The 21,883-nt window shown below is 47.6% G+C and overlaps 1 protein-coding gene across 4 annotated transcripts in view; it reads left to right on the top strand.

Moving 5' to 3' along the window:
* LOC102445713 (flavin-containing monooxygenase 5) overlaps window positions 1–21,883 on the top strand; it is a 56,189-nt gene that overhangs the window by 18,422 nt on the left and 15,884 nt on the right. For 3 of the 4 annotated variants that reach the window (XM_089780624.1, XM_089780625.1, XM_075937035.2), the window contains exons 2-5: window positions 7,243–7,348; window positions 11,731–11,868; window positions 15,526–15,714; window positions 18,156–18,318. In XM_089780624.1, coding sequence (XP_089636750.1) covers window positions 11,737–11,868; window positions 15,526–15,714; window positions 18,156–18,318 — 484 coding nt within the window. In that variant the 5' untranslated portion in view covers window positions 7,243–7,348; window positions 11,731–11,736. Of the gene's footprint in view, window positions 1–3,708; window positions 4,434–7,242; window positions 7,349–11,730; window positions 11,869–15,525; window positions 15,715–18,155; window positions 18,319–21,883 lie in introns of those variants that run through there. The other variant, XM_075937036.2, reaches the window with a different exon arrangement.

Below are 21,883 nucleotides of genomic sequence, written 5' to 3' on the forward strand. Positions count from 1 at the left end.
CATTCATTTACCCCTGCATGCAGGTCTCCAGTGAACAGTAACCCACGCGGCCATATTTTAATAAGCATGTTCACGGCTTTAACTCAGTTTGCTTCTGCGTGTTGATAGCGAAAGCACCTTTCATGTACTTCCCCAGTTTTTCCAGGCACGGTGACAGTTCTGTAATTGCTTACTGTGGTCTCGTAGCCCTTGAGAAAGAGAGAGCAATCGTTCTAAGTCACGGGGCAATGGGTCATGAGTTATGATATGGAAAAATACTAGGCCCTACTAATCAAGAAGCCATTTAGGAGCCTTGACTGCTGACCCAAATAAGGGAGGTTGAGATTTTTGGCCAAGTCATGATGACCTCCTGTTATTCCCCTAAGATTGCTTGCTTGGGGAAAAAACGATGGCCTTGTGAACGTGACAAAGAACCAGTACATTCCGAAGGAGGGCCCCATGGGTGGACCAGAAGTCAGGATTGGATGAAGCTGTCAGGGTGCAAAACCTGAGAGCCCCTGATTCGGTGAGAAGATGGCCAGGGAGGTCTTGTAGGATGATACTAGCCTGAGGTTCATCCATAAAAGACCCAGCAAATGAGACAGCAAGCTTGCTCCTCCCAAGGTCACCTGGACAACAGCCAGATGCCCAGGCTCCTACTTTCCCTCCCATGGAAAGTAGAGGCACAGACAGCATAGGCCGGCCAGTTGACTGGAGGCCAATCCGCTCTGGCATGATGGTACCAGAACACATCATCTGGTACTCTGGACAGCTGTTCGTGACCAACGCTGAAGTGCCACAGAGCCAGCAAGCTAAAGAGTAGAAACTTTTTCTAAGTAACTTCTTTTTGTTTCCTTGACAGGACCTTTACCTACCTGTACTGGAACGCTGATCGGAAAAGACCTGTCTGAGCCTTTTGGGGGCAAGAGCTGTGCATGTGTGTGTGGCACTAATAGTGATATCTACACGCAAACCTATATATGAGTTGCCCTTTAGCATTGCTTAACCTAGGTGCCAAACAAACCTTGCCATAGCTCACTAAAGGTCCAATCCTTACATCTTGTTTCCACAAGGGAACGTATAACCTGCTAAACTAAGGGCATAGAGATTGGATATCGTCCTTAGAGTCTATCATTGGCTCATGTTCACTTCTGTGATTTGATTACTGATCATTCTCATACAATGATTTGACTCATTGTCGGTCTCAAATGGTCCTCACTGGATAATTCTCATGTGTCTTGTTATCTCCTTGGATTGATGTTGTGATTTCAGCTGAATTTTCATTTTGTTTAGCACTTGAGAGAAGTGTAAGAAATTAGCTACCATTCTAGTTGTTTATGCTCGTGAATAAAAGTTATAAAAATAACCCAGATTGGTTTTCTCTGCTCTGGTAACTAGGTACAAACTAACTTAATTAACGGGAATTTTACATTAAATAATCAAATATTTGACGCAGGTCCTGAAAGCCCTGTTATACAGAGCCACACTGGCGATCTTGCGTAAGGCTGTATGTGGAGTGGGCACAATGATGATGAAGTCCAGGAAACAGAATCCACAACCTCGTTCAAAGAGCTGCGAAGTTTTCTGAGCGTCTCTTGGGGAATTCTTGGAAATTGTACCGCTGCTTCTTGGCCTGGTATAGGAAGTTTCGCCGCGCAGGTGGGGACAAGGACAGAAAGACCCAAGAATGGAGTTTAAAAGAAAAGCATAATCCCAGGCTTGCCTGGTGTATGGCAAGGGAGGGAATCCCTTTCCTGAAGTTGGATAGCACTAACTGCTGTGTCCGTACGGTGGTGTGCCGAAGGCATGAAATCGAAGACAGAGCAATGATGTACACCAGCAGGATCAGCTGAGTCATCGAGAGGAAGGATTTGGATTGTGAGATCCCTCCAACTTTTTCAGGAATATTTTCAGGGGCATCATTTCAGAAAAACCCAAGAGGAGAGGGGGGCAGAGGTATATTGGCATTGCCACTTCTGCCTGTTCAGCAAGGCTGTAGCTGCTGGTGGGAGTTGGCGGGAGAAGCCCATCCCAGGACAGAGCTGGGGAGGTGGCAGGACCATCCTTTCCAAAGAAGAGAAGGCCACAGATCTACATGTCTCATTAATGGCTGGTCAAGCACAGGGGTTAGGGCCACACTCGGCTCCTGCTCAAGTTACTGCTGCTGACTCCTGGCAGGGAGGTAGGGTCCCAGTACCAAGAACACAACCGTTCGGAAGACCCCTCAGAACCAACTGGCAAGGAGCTCTGAAAGTCGGGGAGAGGCCAAGCGAGGTCTGAGGGGAAGGCAACTAATTTCCTTGCCCATCCCATAGCAAATGCGGCCTCTGGGGAAGTTGGCGAACAAGTTGTGGTGGGGTCCTGTCACCGGCCTACTGGATTTTTGGTAAGTGATAAGAATGGAAAGGTTCCCAGATGTCTCCTTGGAACCTGGACATTAAATCTTCTGCATCCACTGCACCAGAAGCAAGGACCAGTGAGCAGCAGAGGGGTGAGCTGAAGTTCACGATTGCGAACAGGACAGGGTGAGCTGAGGTTCTTGCCTGCACAGCTGCAGAGGAGACCTTCTGAGGAGAGGAAGTAACCCTCAGGTCTGGCCGGCCTGCAGTGCTGACCAGGCACTTCCATTATGATAAGGAATGCGTGAGAAGTTCCCCATGGCTTGTGTAGAAAATGATTCACACCAACATGGTGGTGAACCCGTTGCACCCTCCCGGCTCCCAGTACGTGCTGGGGCCAATCAGCATGGAGCGATGGTTGGAGTTCTAACTCCACTGTAGTTCGTTGCAAGTCACCCCCTTTAGCAGCCTACCTGTCTGTGCTAATTTCTCCTACACCAGCCAGGAATATTAAGCATAATTAGCTGATTGGAAAAGGTCATAGAATCCTAGGGCTGAAAGAGACCTCAGGAGGTCATCAAGTCCAGCCCCCTGCCCAAAGCAGGACCAACCCCAACTCGATCATAACATGGGAGAGGCTCATGTATGTTGAGTTAACGGAAACTAAGAGAAGTTTTTATGCAAGAAGCCAAACTATCAATGTCTTGGGGAAGGTCATTCTAAAACACAGGACCCCGATATGCAAGGAAATAATCCAGCTGACCAATTGCACAGGCAACGGACCCTGCCGACTCTGGCTGATGCTGCCAACCCAAATCTTACTTGACTCGCCTTCCCATGCAAACCCAGCAACGTTGACTAGAAGGTGCACCGTCCATTCTTGGTGGCACCCTATTTCCTCCAGAATGCCTCATCTTTCATACCCAATGTCTTGATGTCCTTGCACCGTCAAACCCATTCTTCCTTTGCTTTCACTCTTGACAAAAGTCTCTCTACTGTCCAACAAGAGAAAACGAACATCTGCCGTTCTATGATCACGTTGCGGTCGTTTTTCTCAGCTATGCACTTGGGAATAACAACTTCATTATGAAGTGTCGGACCAGTTGCTAGTTTAAGAATGGGAAATTAATCATGCAATTTGAAATGCTAGTGTGTTGTGTTTTGAAGTGTATCTTGTGTAAGGATCCTCTGATGTAATGAGAGATTGTCAAAGTAGACTCCTCATTCCATCAATGAAGGTGGGGGAAGATGTAGGACCAGAGAGGCCTATGGTAAGACAGACATTAAACATACATTTTGCCACGTTTTTAATTTCTGTTAATAGATTTTACAAGCAGTTTTGAAGCAACTTGGCTTTGAGCTTCAATAGAGAGAAACAACCTTTCATGCAGTTCCCAGGTTTGCAGAGAGAGTGGTAGTTCCGTAATTTTCTGACTGTGGTCATGAAGTCTCATAGGCCTTGAGAAAAATGTGAACATGAGAAGTGTGAATGGGTAGGGAACAATCTTTCTTCATGAAAGGACAATGGGTCATAAGTTTATAACCAGAAAAGCAGCAGACCCTAACAGTCAAGAAGCCCTGTGGAAGCTTTAGCATTCACCAACGTAAGAGTGGGATGAGGTCAGTTTGGAGTCATGACCTCCGCTTATACCCCTAATATTGCGTGCTTGACAAAAACACATGGATCGTGCACGTGACAAAGAGCCAGTATGCTAGGAAGGAGGGTCTCAAGAGTGGACCAAAAGTCATCCTGACATCACTTGGTCAGGATTGGACGCCGCAGTTCGGGTGTGAAACTTGTGATCCCCCGATTCGATGAGAAGAACCCAAGAGGGGTCTTGTGGGACGGTACCAGCCTGAGGTTCATCCATAAAAGACCCGATACACAAGGAAGAACGTGTGCTCCTCCCCGAGGTCACCACGACAACGGCCAGGCGGTTGATACTCTGCCTTTCTCTCCCAGGGAAAGGCAAGCCAAAGGCATCGCAGGCCAGACAGTGGACCAGAAGACCGTGTGTGACGGTACCTCAGGCAGAAGACATCACTCGGTTCCTGACCGACTCTGAGGCGCCCAAGCCAAGCAGGCTGAAAAGCAGATCGGTTTTCTCTTTCGAAGTAAATTTCTTCTTTTGGTTTCTTTAGCAGATTATTTGAATTTCTGACAAGAAAGACTGGTCAGGGTAGAGATTCCTGTCAGAGTAGAGATTCCTGGCAGGAATGACAGGTCTGAGACTTTTTGGGAAGATGGGAGGGGGCATGATAGCATATCCACATAAGCCCATAGTATGAATTCCCATAAGGTATTAATTAATCTAAATGCAAATTGTCACCGATAAGTTGATTGGGGGGACTGTAAACCAAACCTTAATCTGTAGTTATCATGGGGGAAAGTAGAAGTAGACAGACTGAGCGTAGGTCCATGGTTGTGGTGGCGCATAGAGTAGAGGCAATGCATGTTCCTGTCCCCTATAGAGCCGTGTAGACTGGCACTGTTTTAGTGTGTAGAAAGATGCCAGGATCCTGGGGTATATACCCTTCTTATCCTTCTACATGCCCAAGCAGTGCCAACCACGTCTACGTGGCTACTTTTAGCAGTGAGGTGTCCTACTGCCACAGCCTTTGACCACAGCATGTAGCCATGTGTACGTGTCCATGCAAATGCCAATGCAAATGTCCATGAGGCCTCGTTAGCATTGTATCATTGGAGCCTGTTAGCTTCATGATGTGATTGTGTTCATGGCCGGACTCTAGGGGCCCATTACTGAGAGGGTACGTGGAGTGCTCTGGATTTCGCTATTTATTAAACAACTTTCGAGGTGCCCAAAGGCTAATTAGATGTCCTGGAAGATCTTGGCTTGTAAGAGTCAGTATTTTGCTGTGATTTATCATGTATATAAAGGATGCACATTGTGCCCATTTTTTAGCCTTTCTGACGATAATTTACGGGTGACAATATATCGTCTCCTCCACCCCCCGGTAGCTCGCGGTCTTAGCTCATGCAGTGATTTCACCCTTTACTGGTGTTACATTGTCCTCTCTTGAGCTAAGCTGTTCTAATTTGTATTCTTCTTAACTCCTTGATTTGACTAATTTGATATACATGGTCACTTCCATCTAATGCGCATATTCTTTAGTACTTCAGGGAAGTACAAGAAAATAGCTAACCTTCTAATGGTTTATGCTCTCAAATCAAAGTTCTAAAAACCACCGCAAACTTGGTTTTCTCTGCTCATAATGATGTCAGGCAAAAATCACCTGAGTTAGAGACTTTTTATATTCAATAGTAATAAACCATTTGATTAAAGTTGTGAAACTGCTCTTTTTACACATTGGAACCGTTGATAGGATGTCGTGTCCGTCATTAGGAGACACATCCTTGCAAAGTGCCTTTGATCAGCCTATCTGTGACGGGGCTGGATTAAAGTCTTTGTAGGCCCTAAGAACTCTCATAATCCTAGGCCTTGAAATTATATATAATCTATAAGGAAGAAATGCCCTATTGCCTGTACGCCTAATATGTTATTGTATGTTATAACTGTATATTGCTTGTTGACTAAAAATAGCAAATGTAGTAGTTTTCTTATTTTCAAGTCCATTCAAAAATTTTTTTAGGCCTTAAACTTTTCGTAGGCCCAAACATTTTTCGTAGGCCCCAGGCACTGTACCTCATGGATAATCTGGCCCTGATCTGTGACCTCTCTCGGCAGTCTGGTAAAGAGTTAATAAGTTCCAAGGGGAAGGTTGGTCAGTGAGTGAGAAAAGAAGAAGTTGCCTTCTGATGACTGGGTTCCTAAAGCGCACCCAGCGAGGAAGTGAAACTTCCTGGTGAGGGTGCCGGGAGAGGGCAGAGGTACATGTTTCACTCCCGCCAGACGCAGGTTGGGAATAGAGGATTCCCTAAGGCTACGTCTACACTGGCATGATTTTCCGCAAATGCTTTTAACAGAAAAGTTTTCCGTTAAAAGCATTTTCGGAACAGAGCGTCTAGATTGGCACAGACGCTTTTCTGCAAAAGCACTTTTTGCGGAAAAGCGTCCGTGGCCAATCTAAACGCGCTTTTCCGCAAAAAAGCCCCGATCGCCATTTTCACGGTCGGGGCTTTTTTACAGAAAACAAATCTCAGCTGTCTACACTGGCCCTTTTGCACAAAAGTTTTGTGCAAAAGGGACTTTTGCCCAAAAGGGAGCAGCATAGTATTTCTGCAAAAAGCTCTGATTTCTTACAGTAGGAAGTCAGTGCTCTTGCAGAAATTCAAGCGGCCAGTGTAGACAGCTGGCAAGTTTTTCCGCAAAAGCGACTGATTTTCCGGAAAAACTGGCCAGTCTAGACACATAAGAACATAAGAGTTTTGAGAAAGTTGTGAGATGAAAAGCTTCCTGATGTATTTTCATAGACTCATAGAGCTGGAAGAGACCTCAGAAGGCCATCAATCCAGCCCCCTGCCCAAGGCAGGACCAATCCCAACTAAATCAACCCAGCCAGGTCTGTGTCAAGCCAAGACTTAAACACCTCTAGGGATGGAGACTCCACTACTTCCCTAGGGAACCCAGCCCAGTGCTTCACCACCCTCCTAGTGAAATAGTTTTTCCTAATATCCAACCTGGACCTCTCCCACCAACTTGAGACCATTGCTCCTTGTTCTACCATCCATTCACTACTGTGAACAGCCTTTCTCCAGCTTCTCTGGAACCCCCCTTCAGGAAGTTGAAGGCTGCTCTCAAATCTCCCCTCACTCTTCTCTTCTGCAGACTAAACAAACCCAACTCCCTCAGCCTCTCCTCGTAGGTCATGTGCTCCAGCCCCCTCATCATTTTGGTTGTCCTCCGCTGGACCCTTTCCAATGCGTCCACATCCTTCCTGTAATTGGGGGCCCAGAACTAGACACACAAATTTTGCCTTTTCTATAGGAAAGCTATTGTTTCAGGTTGCGGAGAAGCTGAGCTGCCTACCCCTCTCCTCAGAAGAAGCCCTGTCACCTGAAGCCACACCGGAAGAAGGGCTGTGGTCACCACACCTGGCAGAATCAAACGGTGAGTGACGTTTCTTTCCGTTCTCCTTCCACTCCTACATCCAACACCGCATTGTGATAACGCAAACAAATTCCAATCCATCAAGGTGAGTCCACCAATTCATTTGGAACATGAAGCTGAGGTAACGTCCTACATTCTAGGCCATCTAGCTCGGGAGATGGGGACAAGGGGGAAGTTGGCGTCCCACAATGGAAGAGACAATATTGCAATCAATTGACAAAAGAGGGATCACATGATGGTTCCCTGTTGGGTTCCCTCCTTCTGGGGCATCTGGTATTGGCCACTGTTGGCAGACCAAACATTGGGGTGGACGGACCTTTGGTCTGACCCAGTATAGCCGTTCTTATGTTGAAAAAGCCCCTTAGCTGAATCCTCAAGATACAGTGGCAAGTACTATATTCTAGAAAGAACCTAAGCAGACTGAGATCCTAGATCCCCTAAGAAAGGAGCTTGAGGTCACACATAGTTAAGACGTCCCAAGCAAACGCTGAAGGAGTTTCCGTAAATCAGATGGGGAAGTTTCTGAAAGGGGACTTCAACCACAACAATAGCTCTGGAAAAGTACTCTTGGGGTGGTTCATTTGGAACCAGCGCCAGCCTACGTCAGAGAAAGGAGAGGGCCTAATAAAACCACCATGCGGCAAATTGTCCTGCTAGCCCAGGAGGTGTTGGTGACCAGAGGCATGGTTCAGGGAGGCAGAGAAAAGACCTCTAATTGGCAACCCTTCTGATCCCATTCTTCTGGGACCCGTTTGGGAAGATCCGACCATAGAGTAGCGATGTAGGCAGTCCTCCGCCATTGGCCTTTGAGCAATAAGTCAGGGGAAAGGTACAACGGGCAGAGGCTCTAGAGCAGGGGTTGGCATATACTGGCCCATGGATCTGATCCGGTTTTCCAGGGTTAGCCCTGCACTGGCAGCTGCTGCATGGTCCCGGTCCATGCCACTTCCCACCGCTCCCATTGGCTAGGAACAGCAATTCCCGGCCAATGGGAGCTGCAGTCGCCCGTACCATGGGAAAAGCAGGTAAATATAGGAATTAGAGACACCACATGTGATTTTCCTTTCTGAAGGTATGTCTTGACTACATCCCTCTTTCGACAGAGGGATGTAAATGAGACCCTTTGAAATTGCAAATGAAGCTGGGATTTGAATTTCCCGTGCTTCATTTGCATAATCACATCGTGGCGCTCTTTTGAAAGTAAAACCAAAGTCTAGACGCAGCCCTTTCGAAAAGGGAAGGCTTTTTTGAAAGATCCTGTAAACCTCAAAAAATGGTCTTTTGACAGAGGGATGTAGTCTAGACACACCCGAAGAGTGCAGTTCTACAGGTAATAGCCTAGTCTGGCCTGTTGCAAAACCCACTGGGACTTGGCAGCTCAAGGAAGCCTCTAGCCAACTGAATACATGACGAGCATTAGCCCAGGGACCAATGGGGAAAGCTTTCATCTCCAAGGCAAAACCTCTACTCTGGGCCGAGCAAATGGGTTGGGAGCGGCAAAAACAGAGCCAGGAGATTTTGTTGCCTAGAGAGCAAGGATGCAGGAAAAGGTTGGGATACCCTGGAGTAGAGTCCAGAAGGTATTTAGCCACCAGTCAATGGGGACACAGACAACTCAGAAAATAAAATCCCCAGCCCCTTACATAGAACCAAGAAGTCTCATGGGCATCTGTGATTGCCCTAGGCAGTAGATTAGTGAGTACATGGAACTTGTCCAGCTGCTTGCAGAAAGATACCGTGCACCATCTGACACAGTGAAGTTCTTGAGAAGATTGCTCCAGGCTCCATGCCTCGCTTATCCCAACGGAGGGGAAACCCTTTCCCTTTGCAGTGGGTCCCACTAACCAGTCCGGCACCCCAGGACAGAATCCGATCTGGGGGTGGCTTGCGACTGTCAGCGCCGTCCAAAAACGTCAGGACCGCACTGGTGGCGAAAGAGTTCTGGCAGTGACGTTCCCGCTAGATTTCTGGTTCGTGACATGGCCGCGTGGAAAGATTTCCAGGCCCTGGACTTTCGCTCTGAGAAAGCGACTGCACCCGAAGCAAGACATTCCGAGGTGCACAGGGGCTAGTGACGTTTAGGGCGTTCCTAGTACGGTCAGGAACGTGTGAGATGTTCCCCATGGCTTAGGTGGGCAGCTGTCCGTAGCAGCCCAGCGGTGGATCAGGTGCAGGAGTAGGCCTTGTATGGGCAAAACGGGACATCACCCCCTTGCAAGTCACCTTAGTGACCCTCTTTTCTGCACCGATTCCACGTGCCCAAGACCAACGATTCTTTGCCATAAAAGCACATGCATCTGCGCCAGTGGTGGGCAACCTGCGGCCCTCTGGGGCTTCCACTGCAGCCCACAGGCCCCCTGGCTGTCGCCTCCCCCATGCGCCTCGCATTCAAACTTCCTGCTCCTCCCCCCCACCCTCCTAACACTTTTGGAGGAGTCACCTGATTCGGGCTCCGCCCCTGCTCTGTTCACAGCTGGTCCAACTCTAGGGGGGAGCACAAATCAGGTGATTCACGGGCTCTGACGGTGTTGAGAGGGAGGAGAAGGGACAGGTAAAAGTGCGGGTCCGGGGCCCAGGTGTGCGAGAGGCACATGGGGGGGGGGGGGAAGGAGGGCAGATGGGGGCCACTGGTAGAACCCCAGTGGGTCGTGAGCTGCTGTGGCCCACTGAGGTGAAGGAAGGCAACACACCATTCCTGGTTGCCAGTCCCAGATCTAAGCCCATCATATCAGGTCCCTTATGTTCCAAGCAAATCTGGCCACAGACCCTTAGACACCCTGGAAAAATCCAAACTTTACCAGACGTTTTCCCCCAAGGGAATGTACAGGCTGCTAATTAAGGTGCCCGGAATAGAGAGACCAGGTAAGCCATTCCATCGTTGGGGTACATTCCCTTTGGGGTGTGCTTAGTCAAGACAGAAGCAGACTGTGAGGGACTCCAAGAAGATCTCACCAAACTGAGTGATTGGGCAACAAAATGGCAAATGAAATTTAATGGGGATAAGTGTAAAGTAATGCACATCGGGGAAAAATAGCCCCAACTACACATACAGTATGATGGGGGCTAATTTGGCTACGATAAATCAGGAAAGAGATCTTGGAGTTATTGTGGACAGTTCTCTGAAAACTTCCACACAGTGTGCAGCGGCCGTCAAAAAGGCAAATAGGATGCTAGGAATTATTGGGAAAGGGATAGAAAATAAGACCCAGAATATCTTACTGCCCCTGTATAAAACTATGGTACGCCCACATCTTGAATACTGTGTACAGATGTGGTCTCCTCATGTCAAAAAAGATATTTTGGCCTTGGAAAGGGTTCAGAAAAGGGCAACTAAAATGATTAGGGGTTTGGAACGGGTCCCATATGAAGAGAGGCTAAAGAGACTGGGACTTTTCAGTTTAGAAAAGAGGAGACTGGGGGGAGGAAGGGATATGATAAAGGTCTATAAAATCATGAGTGGTGTGGAGAGGGTGAATAAAGAAAAGTTATTTATTAATTCTCATAATAGATGAACTAGAGGACACCAAATGGAATTAATGGGTAGCAGGTATAAAACTAATAAAAGAAAATAGTTCTTCACACAGCACGTAGTCAACCTGTGGAACTCCTTGCCAGAGGAGGCTAGGACTATAATAGAGTTTAAAGAGAAGCTAGATAATTTCATGGAGGTTAGGTCCATAAAAGGCTATTAGCCAGAGGATAGAAATGGTGTCCCTGAACTCTGTTTGTCAGAGGCTGGAGAGGGATGGCAGGAGACAAATCGCTTGATCATTGTCTTCGGTCCATCCCCTCCGGGGCACCTGGCGCTGGCCACTGTCGGCAGACAGGATACTGGGCTAGATGGACCTTTGGTCTGACCCAGTACGGCCGTTCTTATGTTCTTATGTACCAATTCAAGAGCCAAGCCGGGAGAAGTAATATCCTCTATTGGACCAACTTCTGTTGGCTGAGAGAGCCAAACTTTCGAGCTACACCGAGCTTTTCGTCCAGCCGGGGAAAGCGGCTTGGTGCACCTCAGAGAAATGCCGAATCGAACAGCGTCAGGTCAGTCTGATTTTCAGGCTGTGCAATACGTCCAGGAAGCCTAAGAAATGAGTTAACCTTCTAGCTATTTGTGGTCTCGAATCTGAGTATTATACAAAACCAACCAAACAACCCACGCAAATTGTTTTTGTCTGTTCAAGTGGCGCTGAGGTAAAAAAACAACCTTAATTAAAGGCACTTGAATGAAGTAGGAATGAAAACATCCGGGAGGCGTGAAAAGCCTGTTGTTGCTACTGCCCCCTGTTGGCAAGCTCAGGTATGGCAGTGTGAAGAACGGGTTGGAGTGAGGAGAAGGGAGGCAGAACCGGTTTGACTCTGCTTTACCCTTCCACACGCAGAAGGCCATGGCAAAAAGAGTTGCCGTCATTGGAGCAGGGGCCAGCGGCCTCACAGCCCTTAAATGCTGCTTAGACGAAGGACTCCAGGCAACCTGCTTTGAGAGGAGCGAAGACATCGGAGGGCTGTGGCGGTTCCAGGTGAGTTATTTGCCTCCGAGGTCTTGTATTATAGAAGCCACAGGGTCCCCAATGCTCCAGCTTTTCCTGCCCCCTAGAGCTGTCCCTTCTCCAAGAGAAACGAGCAGAGGTTGAAGGTTACTCTAGAAAACGCCTGTTCCCCCAGGGCGATATTCGCAGAAGTGTCGTGCTCCAAATCCGAGTGGACACTGCTTTGCTGCTTGACTTTTCTCTGCATATACCTCTTTAGGGTCAGAGATGGGGGAGGGAAGAGAAGATGGTGAGGATAAGTGAGATCCACCAATGCCCGAGAACTGTGCCATTCAGGGGAGTCAGTCAACCTGTGGAACTCCTTGCCAGAGGATGTTGTGAAGACCAGGACTTTAACGGGGTTCAAAAAAGAACTAGATAGATTCATGGAGGTTAGGTCCAGCAATGGCTATTAGCCAGAAGGGGCAGGGATGGTTTTCTTAGTTTCTGTTTGTCAGAGTCTGGGAATGGGTAACAGGGGAGGGATCGTGTGAGGATTCCCTGTTCTGTTCACTCCCTCTGGGGCATCTGGCATTGGCCACTGTGGGCAGACAGGACACTGGGCTTGATGGACCTTTGGTCTGACCCCGTGTGGCCATTCGTCTGTTCTTATGAGTGAGGTCTGCCTCCTAGCGCTAGCCAAACGTCTGCTAGCAATATGGATTTTCAAAGGAAAATTGGGAGTTTGTATGTTGTGGAGCTCAACAGTGAAGACAAAGCAGCGAGATGCTGTTCGGCGGGGTTTAAAAAATACCAAGGCGGTTTTGAAATTAAAAAGGGCAGGGGGAGGGATCACCAACCAGGATTAACAACTCCGCAGGCCCTGCGTCCTCCAAGAGACCTGTCCCCCTGCAATTCTGACCGCCAGCAGGAAGACAGGGAATTTTATAGCTGGCCTGCAAAGGGTTCTGGGAAAGTCTCACCCTGTCTCTCTGGGTGATTGACAGCCCATCCAGCCAATCAGGTCTTCCCCTCACTGCAGGCTCTCTAGGCACTTCACATCATCACGTTGACGCCACGATTTTTTGTGTGTGTGAAAAGTGCTAAGGGAGGCAGGGAAGGGAAACACTTTCTCGCAAGCCCTTCTGCCTACTCTGTTGGCATTCACCGAGGAGGGAAAGTTGCGTCATGTGGCTGGTGCATAGCCATGGGAGTCAAGATGTTGACGTTTGGATCCCTGCACCCCCGCACATTTCCTGTGAGGCTAGGCCATGCCTCAGTTTCCCCTCCAATTACAATGATAGAATCGTGGCAATGTCAGGCTGGAAGAGCCCATGACGTGTCATCAAGTCCAGCAGAACCACGTAAACCTAGACCATTCCTGACCCGGCTTTGTCTGATGCTTTCTTAAAAGCCTTCAATTATAGGGATTCCCAAACCTTCATTGGTAGACTATTCCAGCGCTGAAGGACCCTCATAGTTAGCGAGTTTTTCCTAACAGCTAGCCTAAATTTCTCTTGCAGCAGATTAAGTCCAATACTACTAAGGTGCCACAAGCCTACTCGTTATATCTAAGCACGTCTTTTGTACCCAGAGATATTGATTCCTGCTAAGTAACAGGCTCTCTCTCCATTTTGCCCCGATTTGGGAGACTTTGCCAATCTAGAAAACTCAAGCTAAAACACAGCATCGGTCTGGCTCTCTTTCTCCAGGGGATCCCTTTACGGCTACGTCTAGACTGTATTGCTTTTGGGGGATACCGGAAGTATCCCAAAAAAGCAACGGTGCATCCAAGGACCCCGACTGCTTTTTCAAAAAAATTTTCGAAAGAACGGACACGCTCTTTCACCATCCCTGCAAACCTTGTCCTACGAGGAATAAGCCACGGCTCGAAAGAGCACTTTTTTCTGAAATTTGGTGCTGTGGAAACACGCCACGTTTTCAAAAAGCCTCCTTTGAAATTAAATCGAAAAAATATATGCAATTCGCACAAATTGCGTATCTCTTTGCAATTGAAGAGTGAAGTCTAGATGTACCCTCAGTCCACTCCGCATGAGATCTACTCACTGCCAACGGGCTGACTAAGGTGTCCGAAGCAGTAATGTAGCACGGCCATATTGTTTGGGACATTTAATATCTATCAACTGGGAACCCAAATGAACAACATTGCTCTTTGCTTTCTGGAAAGCAAAGTCTTGAGGAGAATTTCTAATCCGACAGAAAATTCCTCATAAGACAGGCCTGCACAACATACGGCCCACGAGCCGAATAGGGCTCACTGTGCGGCCCATGATGACTAAGGGCAGCATGGCCCCATCCGATCCGCCGGCCAGGCGGAGGAGCGGAGCGCCACCAGGGAGGGGGAAGTGCGGCGATTCTCGCCATCGGGCTGCCTGCGTGCAGCTCCAGCATGAGGAGGTGGGGCACGAGCCAGAGGGCGGGACGCCGGCAGACGCCAGGATGCTGGTGTGACATGACGTCGTGACGTCACAGCTGGCGACCGCCGGATTCAAAAAGGCTCCGGCAGCCCCGCAAACTTGAAGGCAGAGGCCAGGTAGGGGAGGGGAAAGGGCTTGTACTGAGGGGAGGGGTGGCAGGTCAGGAGAAAGGGGAAGGCACCAAGGGACAGGGTGGAGGAGAGACAAATGCCAGGGGGCCAAGTGCAGACAATGAGGAAAAGGGCAGGAGGGGAGATGTCAGTGGGAGGGGGGACAGGGTGATGCTGGGAGAGGAGAGGGGAAGGGCATTGGGAGCCGTATGTTGTGCAGGTCTGATTTAATTGCATGCCCGACACGTGTGGGTTTTTGTTTTTTTTTGCCCGACAAAACTTTTTAGCCCACGTGTTCGGTATTTTTTGGGAGAGCATCGGGCAGCCCTATTTGCGGCCTGCAGCTGTTTTCTTTGGAGTAATATGGCCCTCACCGCTTTCCGAGTTGAGCAGGCCTGTCATATTACTTCACCTGCAGGGGAGGCCTGTCGAGTACTTCTGCTCTAAGGTTAGCTTTGGAGGTGGAGCGTTTGAATGACTATTTTTGTCAGGAATGACATTAGGTTGGTGCAGGTGGAATTGAACCTGGGACTTCTAGAACTTTGCGCATGAGCGTCTACTGTTTGAACTAAAGGCCAGCTGGCTCCCAGCTAAGGTTGTAGAACAGACTCATTCTCTCTCTCTGAAAGTGGTCTAGGTGCCACGGTGCCCCGCACCTAGAAGGAGTGTTGACTAGACGTGCCTAGATTCCCGTTGAGCTATTGACAAATTCCACAACTTACATCAATGCTTCCCCTCTATTTTAAAAATGTGATGTCCACAGTCTTGATTGAAATCTTCCGATTTCACTCCCTTTCCGAGGATAATATTCACAGCGAAAGGTGAACAGCATCCATTGAAACAAACCTCCCATTCCCTCTCCGATTTCACCCAGAACTCAAATCACACCCAGACAGGTAGAGAAATGTTGGTTCTGTTGCTTCTTCCCTCATGGGTCCCAGCTGCGCTGTAATTGGGAGCGGCGAAATGTTGTCAGTCTGTCAGTCCTCGTAAAAGGTACAGCCTAGATTTTTCAAGCTCGCAAGCTTTGAAGGTGGTTTAGTTAAGCGCCCCAACTTTTGAACGCTTTCCATCATACAAACTTGAAGGCTGAACCTTTTTTGCATTGTCCTCGGACAAATGATCTGAAACTCCTCTCCTGGTTTGGTGGTTTCCTGTAGGAGCGCGATACGGATTGGAAAGCCAGCATCTATAAATCTGTGACCATTAACACTTCCAAGGAAATGATGGGTTACAGCGACTTCCCCATCCCAGAGGACTACCCCAACTACATGCACAACAGCAAAGTCATGGAGTACTTCAAGATGTACACCAGGCGTTTTGACCTTCTGCGACACATACGCTTCCAGGTAAGAAATGGCGTCTCTTTGCAGGTGTGGAAGTCAAGTGCAGTTCTGCTCTCACAATCCAACAAAATACCAGCCGTTGGGTGACATTGCTGTGATATTCTGACACGTGACGTGACATGACACCATCACCAAAGGAAGTCTTGTGCGGAGATATTCCAGCAAAGCTTAATTGCATCAGCTCTCTTGGAAGGTTGGCATGTAGTAATAGCATGCCTCGTGCTACTCAAAAACACTCTTTTGCCCTGCTTCTCTTCCAAGCTATCCTGCAGAGGTTCATGAGCATGAATACCAACCTCAGCGCAACTGTTAAGGAGCCAGGCACAAACCCCAAACTGGCTGTGAGTTCTATACTTAGCCCAGGAATACACTGGGGACAAAATTCAGTGTAAGATACGCAACTCCAGCCACATTAATTGATGTGCCTTACGTCGATTTTTCTGGGGCAGCCACACAGTTGGAGGTTGACGGGAGAAACTCTTCCATCCAATTCCCTTACTCCTTGTGACTCTGAGGAATACCAGGGTTGTCTTGGCACCATCAGCATTTGATTTAGTGGGTCCTTACTAGACCCGTTAAATCAAACCCCAGAAGATCGATCTCCAGAGCGTCGATTGTCCAATAAGTAAAGACAAGGCCTTAGATTTGACCAACCATGTATCAAATGTCCTCAGCCTTAACATGGGGCTACAGACCGTCAGCTCGGGTACTCCAACTCATCTTCTCACCTCAGCAAGCTTGCCTCTGTGATACAGTCCAAAAATCACAACAATAGTCATGTAATTCCCTGGATCAGGCTTTTACCCCAGGTTATTGCCTCTTGAAACTCACGGGCATGCCAATGCTTGTAGCCAATCCCAAAATAAACTACCTAAAGATCTATTAACTAGGGAAAAGAAAGAGTTTTACGTATGAGGTTAAAGAATGCTTCGTAATCCTTGCCCTTTAGAATCCAAAAATCATAGATGATACAGTTCCTCCTTGTGCAGGAATTTGATTCCTTCCCTCTTCTCCAATGAATTGCTAATTCAACAGTTGGAAGAAACTCGATTGCCCATCTCCTCTTCATTAGGAAAAGTAATTAACAACATCTTTTTGTCCTCTGATGTTCCACAGTGATTTGTCTGGTGCTGATGGGCCTTCGTTTGATGGGCAGCACATAACACTTCCTGTTGGAAACATGCATTTCAGTCTCTTTAATAGTTCTCTCCTGTCGGGTGATCGACAGTTACAGAGCAAACACTTAAATGTTACCTTATGACATGGGATACAGATGTTGTAAATGAGATGAATGCAGGCAGCAATCTGCAAGCATCCGATAAAATCTAAACACATGCCTGTAATTCTAATACCTCTTGTAACCGAGCTAAGACACAGGACAGTCCAACTGATTTTTACCTCTGCATTTATCAGTATTTAACAATATCTGCTCTGGCACGGACATGAGCTTTCCACTGGCCTGCCAGCATCCCACCCCCAAGCAAAAGTTTAATGACAAATAACTTCTCTGACGAGAGTTGAAAACAGCCCCAGACCAGCCGTAGTTGTCGGCCGTTCCGTGGCACAGTCCCCCAAGAGGAAGCCGGTAGCTTTGACACCCTGAATTGCTCCCATTCTCCTTATCCTTCTGTAATTGCCATTTTAATTGGCGGCTTCGCTTCTTAACTGTCGTCACACTTTTGGCGTGTGCGGTGTTATATGGGACCTGTCCTACGGGGCTCACACCAGGACCCCGGTATGCAGGGCCAGCAGCTGAACCCCCCAGGAGCAGTATCTTGGGGAACTATTGTGTTACTTTCCTGCATGGTGTCTAAGCCAGGGACGGTCTGCTGGCAGATGGGGCAGAGCTACCGAACTCTGGCCAGGGACTAGACTCGAGGGATGGGAGGGGAATAAGTATGAAGGGACTGGTGAGCATGCGCTGGTCATGGCCCCTGGAGTCAGAGCAAATCGTGGGGCTGGACCGCCGGCAGTCCTGGTGCAATAAGTACAGGGAACTGCAGCTGGGCTGTGTAGCCGAAAATTCATGGTCAGAAGGAAGGACACAGGGCTCTGCCCAGAGCCAGGTGACACTGGGGCTAATGGGACATTCCCTGGAGCAGGGACCATGAAGCAGGGAGGGGGAGTCGAAGGTGCCGTTCCCCCAAAACGGGGACAGCTGGTAGCCAGTATGCGAGTATGTTTTCTGGTCTCCCCCATGCGTTTCTCCATGCCGCCAGCTACTCCAGCATCAAGTGGGGTGCCTCGTGACACAGCTAAGAGGAGGACATTAATGACCTGCCAGGAACCTCGTGGTGCCACTGTGGCTGGAAGGGGGGGGGCACTATATATTTCCCCGCCCCCGCGTGGCCAGCTCTGGGGACGTGGGTTCTCGTTCCGCGCGAATGGAGGGGCTAAAGGAAACCGAGCCCACGTAAGGGGTGGCGTCTCCACTTTTCTTCCAGACAAGCGTGCTCAGCGTAAGAAAATGCTCCGATTTTTCCACCACGGGCCAGTGGGACGTTGTCACGGAGACCGACGGGAAGCAGAACTCGGCCGTCTTCGATGCCGTTTTGGTTTGCACCGGCCACCACATAGACCCATACCTGCCCCTGGAATGCTTCCCAGGTGAGTGGGGTGCCAAGTCTTGAGTCCCACTGGGATGGGACCCGCTCTAGCTGGGCACGACTGGACGGTAGTGGGTCGAGATACAGGTGGAAGGGTGTAGTCAGAGTCCTAGAGCTTGTGAATGTTTTCTAAGGCATTTAACTCGTTGACTGTAAGGCCAAAAGGGACCATTGTGATCATCTAGTCTGACCTCCTGCCCCTCGCCGGCCCCAGAACCTCCAGCCCCAATAGACCCTAAACTCTGTTAAGCTAGAAGAGTCCTTACACCATGGCGTAAAGAACGTAAGAACGGCCGTACTGGGTCACACCAAAGGTCCATCTAGCCCAGTAGCCTGTCTGCCGACAGTGGCCCAGAGAGGGTGGACCGAAGACAATGATCAAGCGATTTGTCTCCTGCCATCCCTCTCCAGCCTCTGACAAACAGAGGCCAGGGACACCATTTTATCCCCTGGCTAATAGCCTTTTATGGACCTAACCTCCATGAAATTATCTAGCTTCTCTTTAAACTCTATTATAGTACTAGCCTTCACAGCCTCCTCTGGCAAGGAGTTCCACAGGTTGACTACACGCTGTGTGAAGAAGAACTTTCTTTTATTAGTTTTAAACCTGCTACCCATTAATTTCATTTGGTGTCCTCTAGTTCTTCTATTTAGGGAACTAATAAATAACTTTTCTTTATCAGCCCACTCCACACCACTCATGATTTTATAGACCTCTATCATATTCCCCCTCAGTCTCCTCTTTTCTAAACTGAAAAGTCTCAGTCGCTTTAGCCTCTCCTCATATGGGACCCGTTCCAAACCCCTAATCATTTTAGTTGCTCTTTTCTGAACCCTTTCCAAGGCCAAAATATCTTTTTTGAGGTGAGGAGACCACATCTGTACACAGTATTCAAGATGTGGGCGTACCATAGTTTTATACAGGGGCAGTAAGATATTCTGGGTTTTATTTTCTATCCCTTTCTTAATAATTCCTAGCATCCTATTTGCCTTTTTGACTGCCGCTGCACACTGCGTGGAAGTTTTCAGAGAACTGTCCACGATAATTCCAAGATCTCTTTCCTGATTTGTTGTAGTCAAATTAGCCCCCATCATACCATATGGATAGTTGGGGTTATTTTTCCCGGTGTGCATTACTTTACACTTATCCACATTAAATTTCATTTGCCATTTTGTTGCCCAATCACTCAGTTTGGTGAGATCTTCTTGGAGTCCCTCACAGTCTGCTTCTGTCTTGACTATCCTAAACAGTTTGGTATCATCTGCAAATTTTACTACCTCACTGCTTACCCCTTTCTCCAGATCATTTATGAATAAGTTGAAAAGGATTGGTCCCAGGACTGACCCTTGGGAGACACCACTAGTTACCCCTGTCCAATTTGAAAATTTACCATTTATTCCTCCCCTTTGTTTCCTGTCTTTTAACCAGTTCTCAATCCAAGAAAGGACCGTCCCTCTTATCCCATGGCCATGTAATTAACACAAGAGCCTTTGGTGAGGGACCTTGTCAAAGGCTTTCTGAAAATCCAAGTATACTATATCTACTGGATCCCCCTTGTCCGCATGTTTGTTAACCCCTTCAAAGAACTCTAATAGATTAGTAAGACAGGATTTCCCTTTACAGAAACCATGTTGACTTTTGTCCAACAAATTATGTTCTTCTACATGCTTCACAATTTTATTCTTTACTATTGTTTCAACTAATTTGTCCGATACTGAAGTTAGACTTACCGGTCTGTAATTGCTAGGATCGCCTCTAGAGCCCTTCTTAAATATTGGTGTCACGTTGGCTACCTTCCAGTCATTTGGTACGGAAGCCGATTTAAAGGATAGGTTACAAACCACAGATAATAGCTCAGCAATTTCCCATTTGAGTTCTTTTAGAACCCTTGGATGAATGCCATCCGGTCCCCGGAGATTTGTTAACATTAAGTTTTTCTATTTGTTCCAAAACCTCCTCTAATGACACTTTAATCCGGGACAGTTCCTCAGATTCATCACCCACAAGGGATGGTGCAGATTCGGGAATCTCCCCAACGTCCTCAGCCGTGAAGACTGAAGCAAAGAAATCATTTTGTTTCTCTGCAATGGCTTTATCGTCCTTGATTGCTCCTTTTATAGCTCGATCATCTAGGGGACCCACAGGTTTTTTAGCAGACTTCCTGCTTCTAATGTACTTAAAAAACATTTTGTTATTTCTTTTTGAGTTTTTGGCTAGCTGTTCCTCAAAATCTTTTTTTGCTTTTCTTATTACATTATTACACTTGATTTGACAGTGTTTATGTTCCTTTCTATTTATCTCACTAGGATTGGACTTCCACTTCTTAAAAGATACCTTTTTGTCCCTCACTGCTTCTTTTACATGGTGGTTAAGCCACGGTGACTCTTTTTTAGGTCTCTTGCTATGTTTTTTAATTTGGGGTATACATTTAAGTTGGGCCTCTATTACGGTGTCTTTAAAAAGTTTCCATGCAGCTTTCAGGGATTTGGCTCTAGTCACTGTGCCTTTTCATTTGTTTAACTAACCTCCTCATTTTTGTGTAATTCCCCTTTTTGAAATTAAATGCCAGGGTGCTGGACTGCTGAGGTGTTCTTCCCACCACAGGAATGTTGAATGTCATTATATTATGGTCACTATTCCCAAGCGGTCCTGTAACGGTTATTTCCTGGACCTGATCCTGCTCTCCACTCAGGACTAAATCAAGAATTGCTTCTCCCCTTGTGGGTTCCTGCACCAGCTGCTCCAAGAAGCAGTCATTTAAGCCATTGAGAAATTTTATCTCTGCTTCTCTTTCTGAGGTGACATGTATCCAGTCAATATGGGGGTAATTAAAATCCCCCATTATTATAGAGTTCTTTATTTTGGTAGCCTCCCTAATCTCCCTCAGCATTTCAATGTCAGTATCACTGTCCTGGTCAGTTGGTCGGTAATATATCCTACTGCTAATTTCTTATTATCGGAGCATGGAATTACTATCCATAGCGATTCTATTGAACATGTTGATTCACTTAATATTTTTATTTCATTTGATTCTACATTATCTTTCACATACAGTGCCACTCCGCCACCCACCAGGCCTGCTCTATCCTTTCGATATATTTTATATCCCGGTATGATTGTGTCCCACAGATTTTCCTCATTCCACCAGGTTTCAGTGATGCCTATTATGTCAATCTCCTCATTTAATACGAGGTACTCTAGTTCACCCATCTTATTAGTCAGACTCCTAGCATTTGTGTACAAGCACTTTAAAAATTTGCCACTGCTTATTTGTCTGCCCTTCCCTGATGCATTGGATTCCTTTGTATGCGGTTGTTTGTCTGCTCTGGCCCATGGTTTGCCCTCTCCCCTCCTCTCTTTCCGACTACAGCTTAGAGAATCTCTATCAATGGATTCTCCTCTAAGAGAAGTCTCCCTCCGATTTACATGCATCTCCGCACCGATTGGCTTTCCCCCATCTCTTAGTTTAAAAACAGCTCTACGGCCTTTTTAATGTTTAGTGCCAGCAGTCTGGTTCCACCCTGGTTTAGGTGGAGCCCATCCTTCCTGTATAGGCTCCCACTCT

This window comes from Pelodiscus sinensis, chromosome 9, assembly GCF_052426305.1.
Source record: "Pelodiscus sinensis isolate ZL-2025 chromosome 9, ASM5242630v1, whole genome shotgun sequence".
Lineage (NCBI taxonomy): Eukaryota > Metazoa > Chordata > Testudines > Trionychidae > Pelodiscus > Pelodiscus sinensis.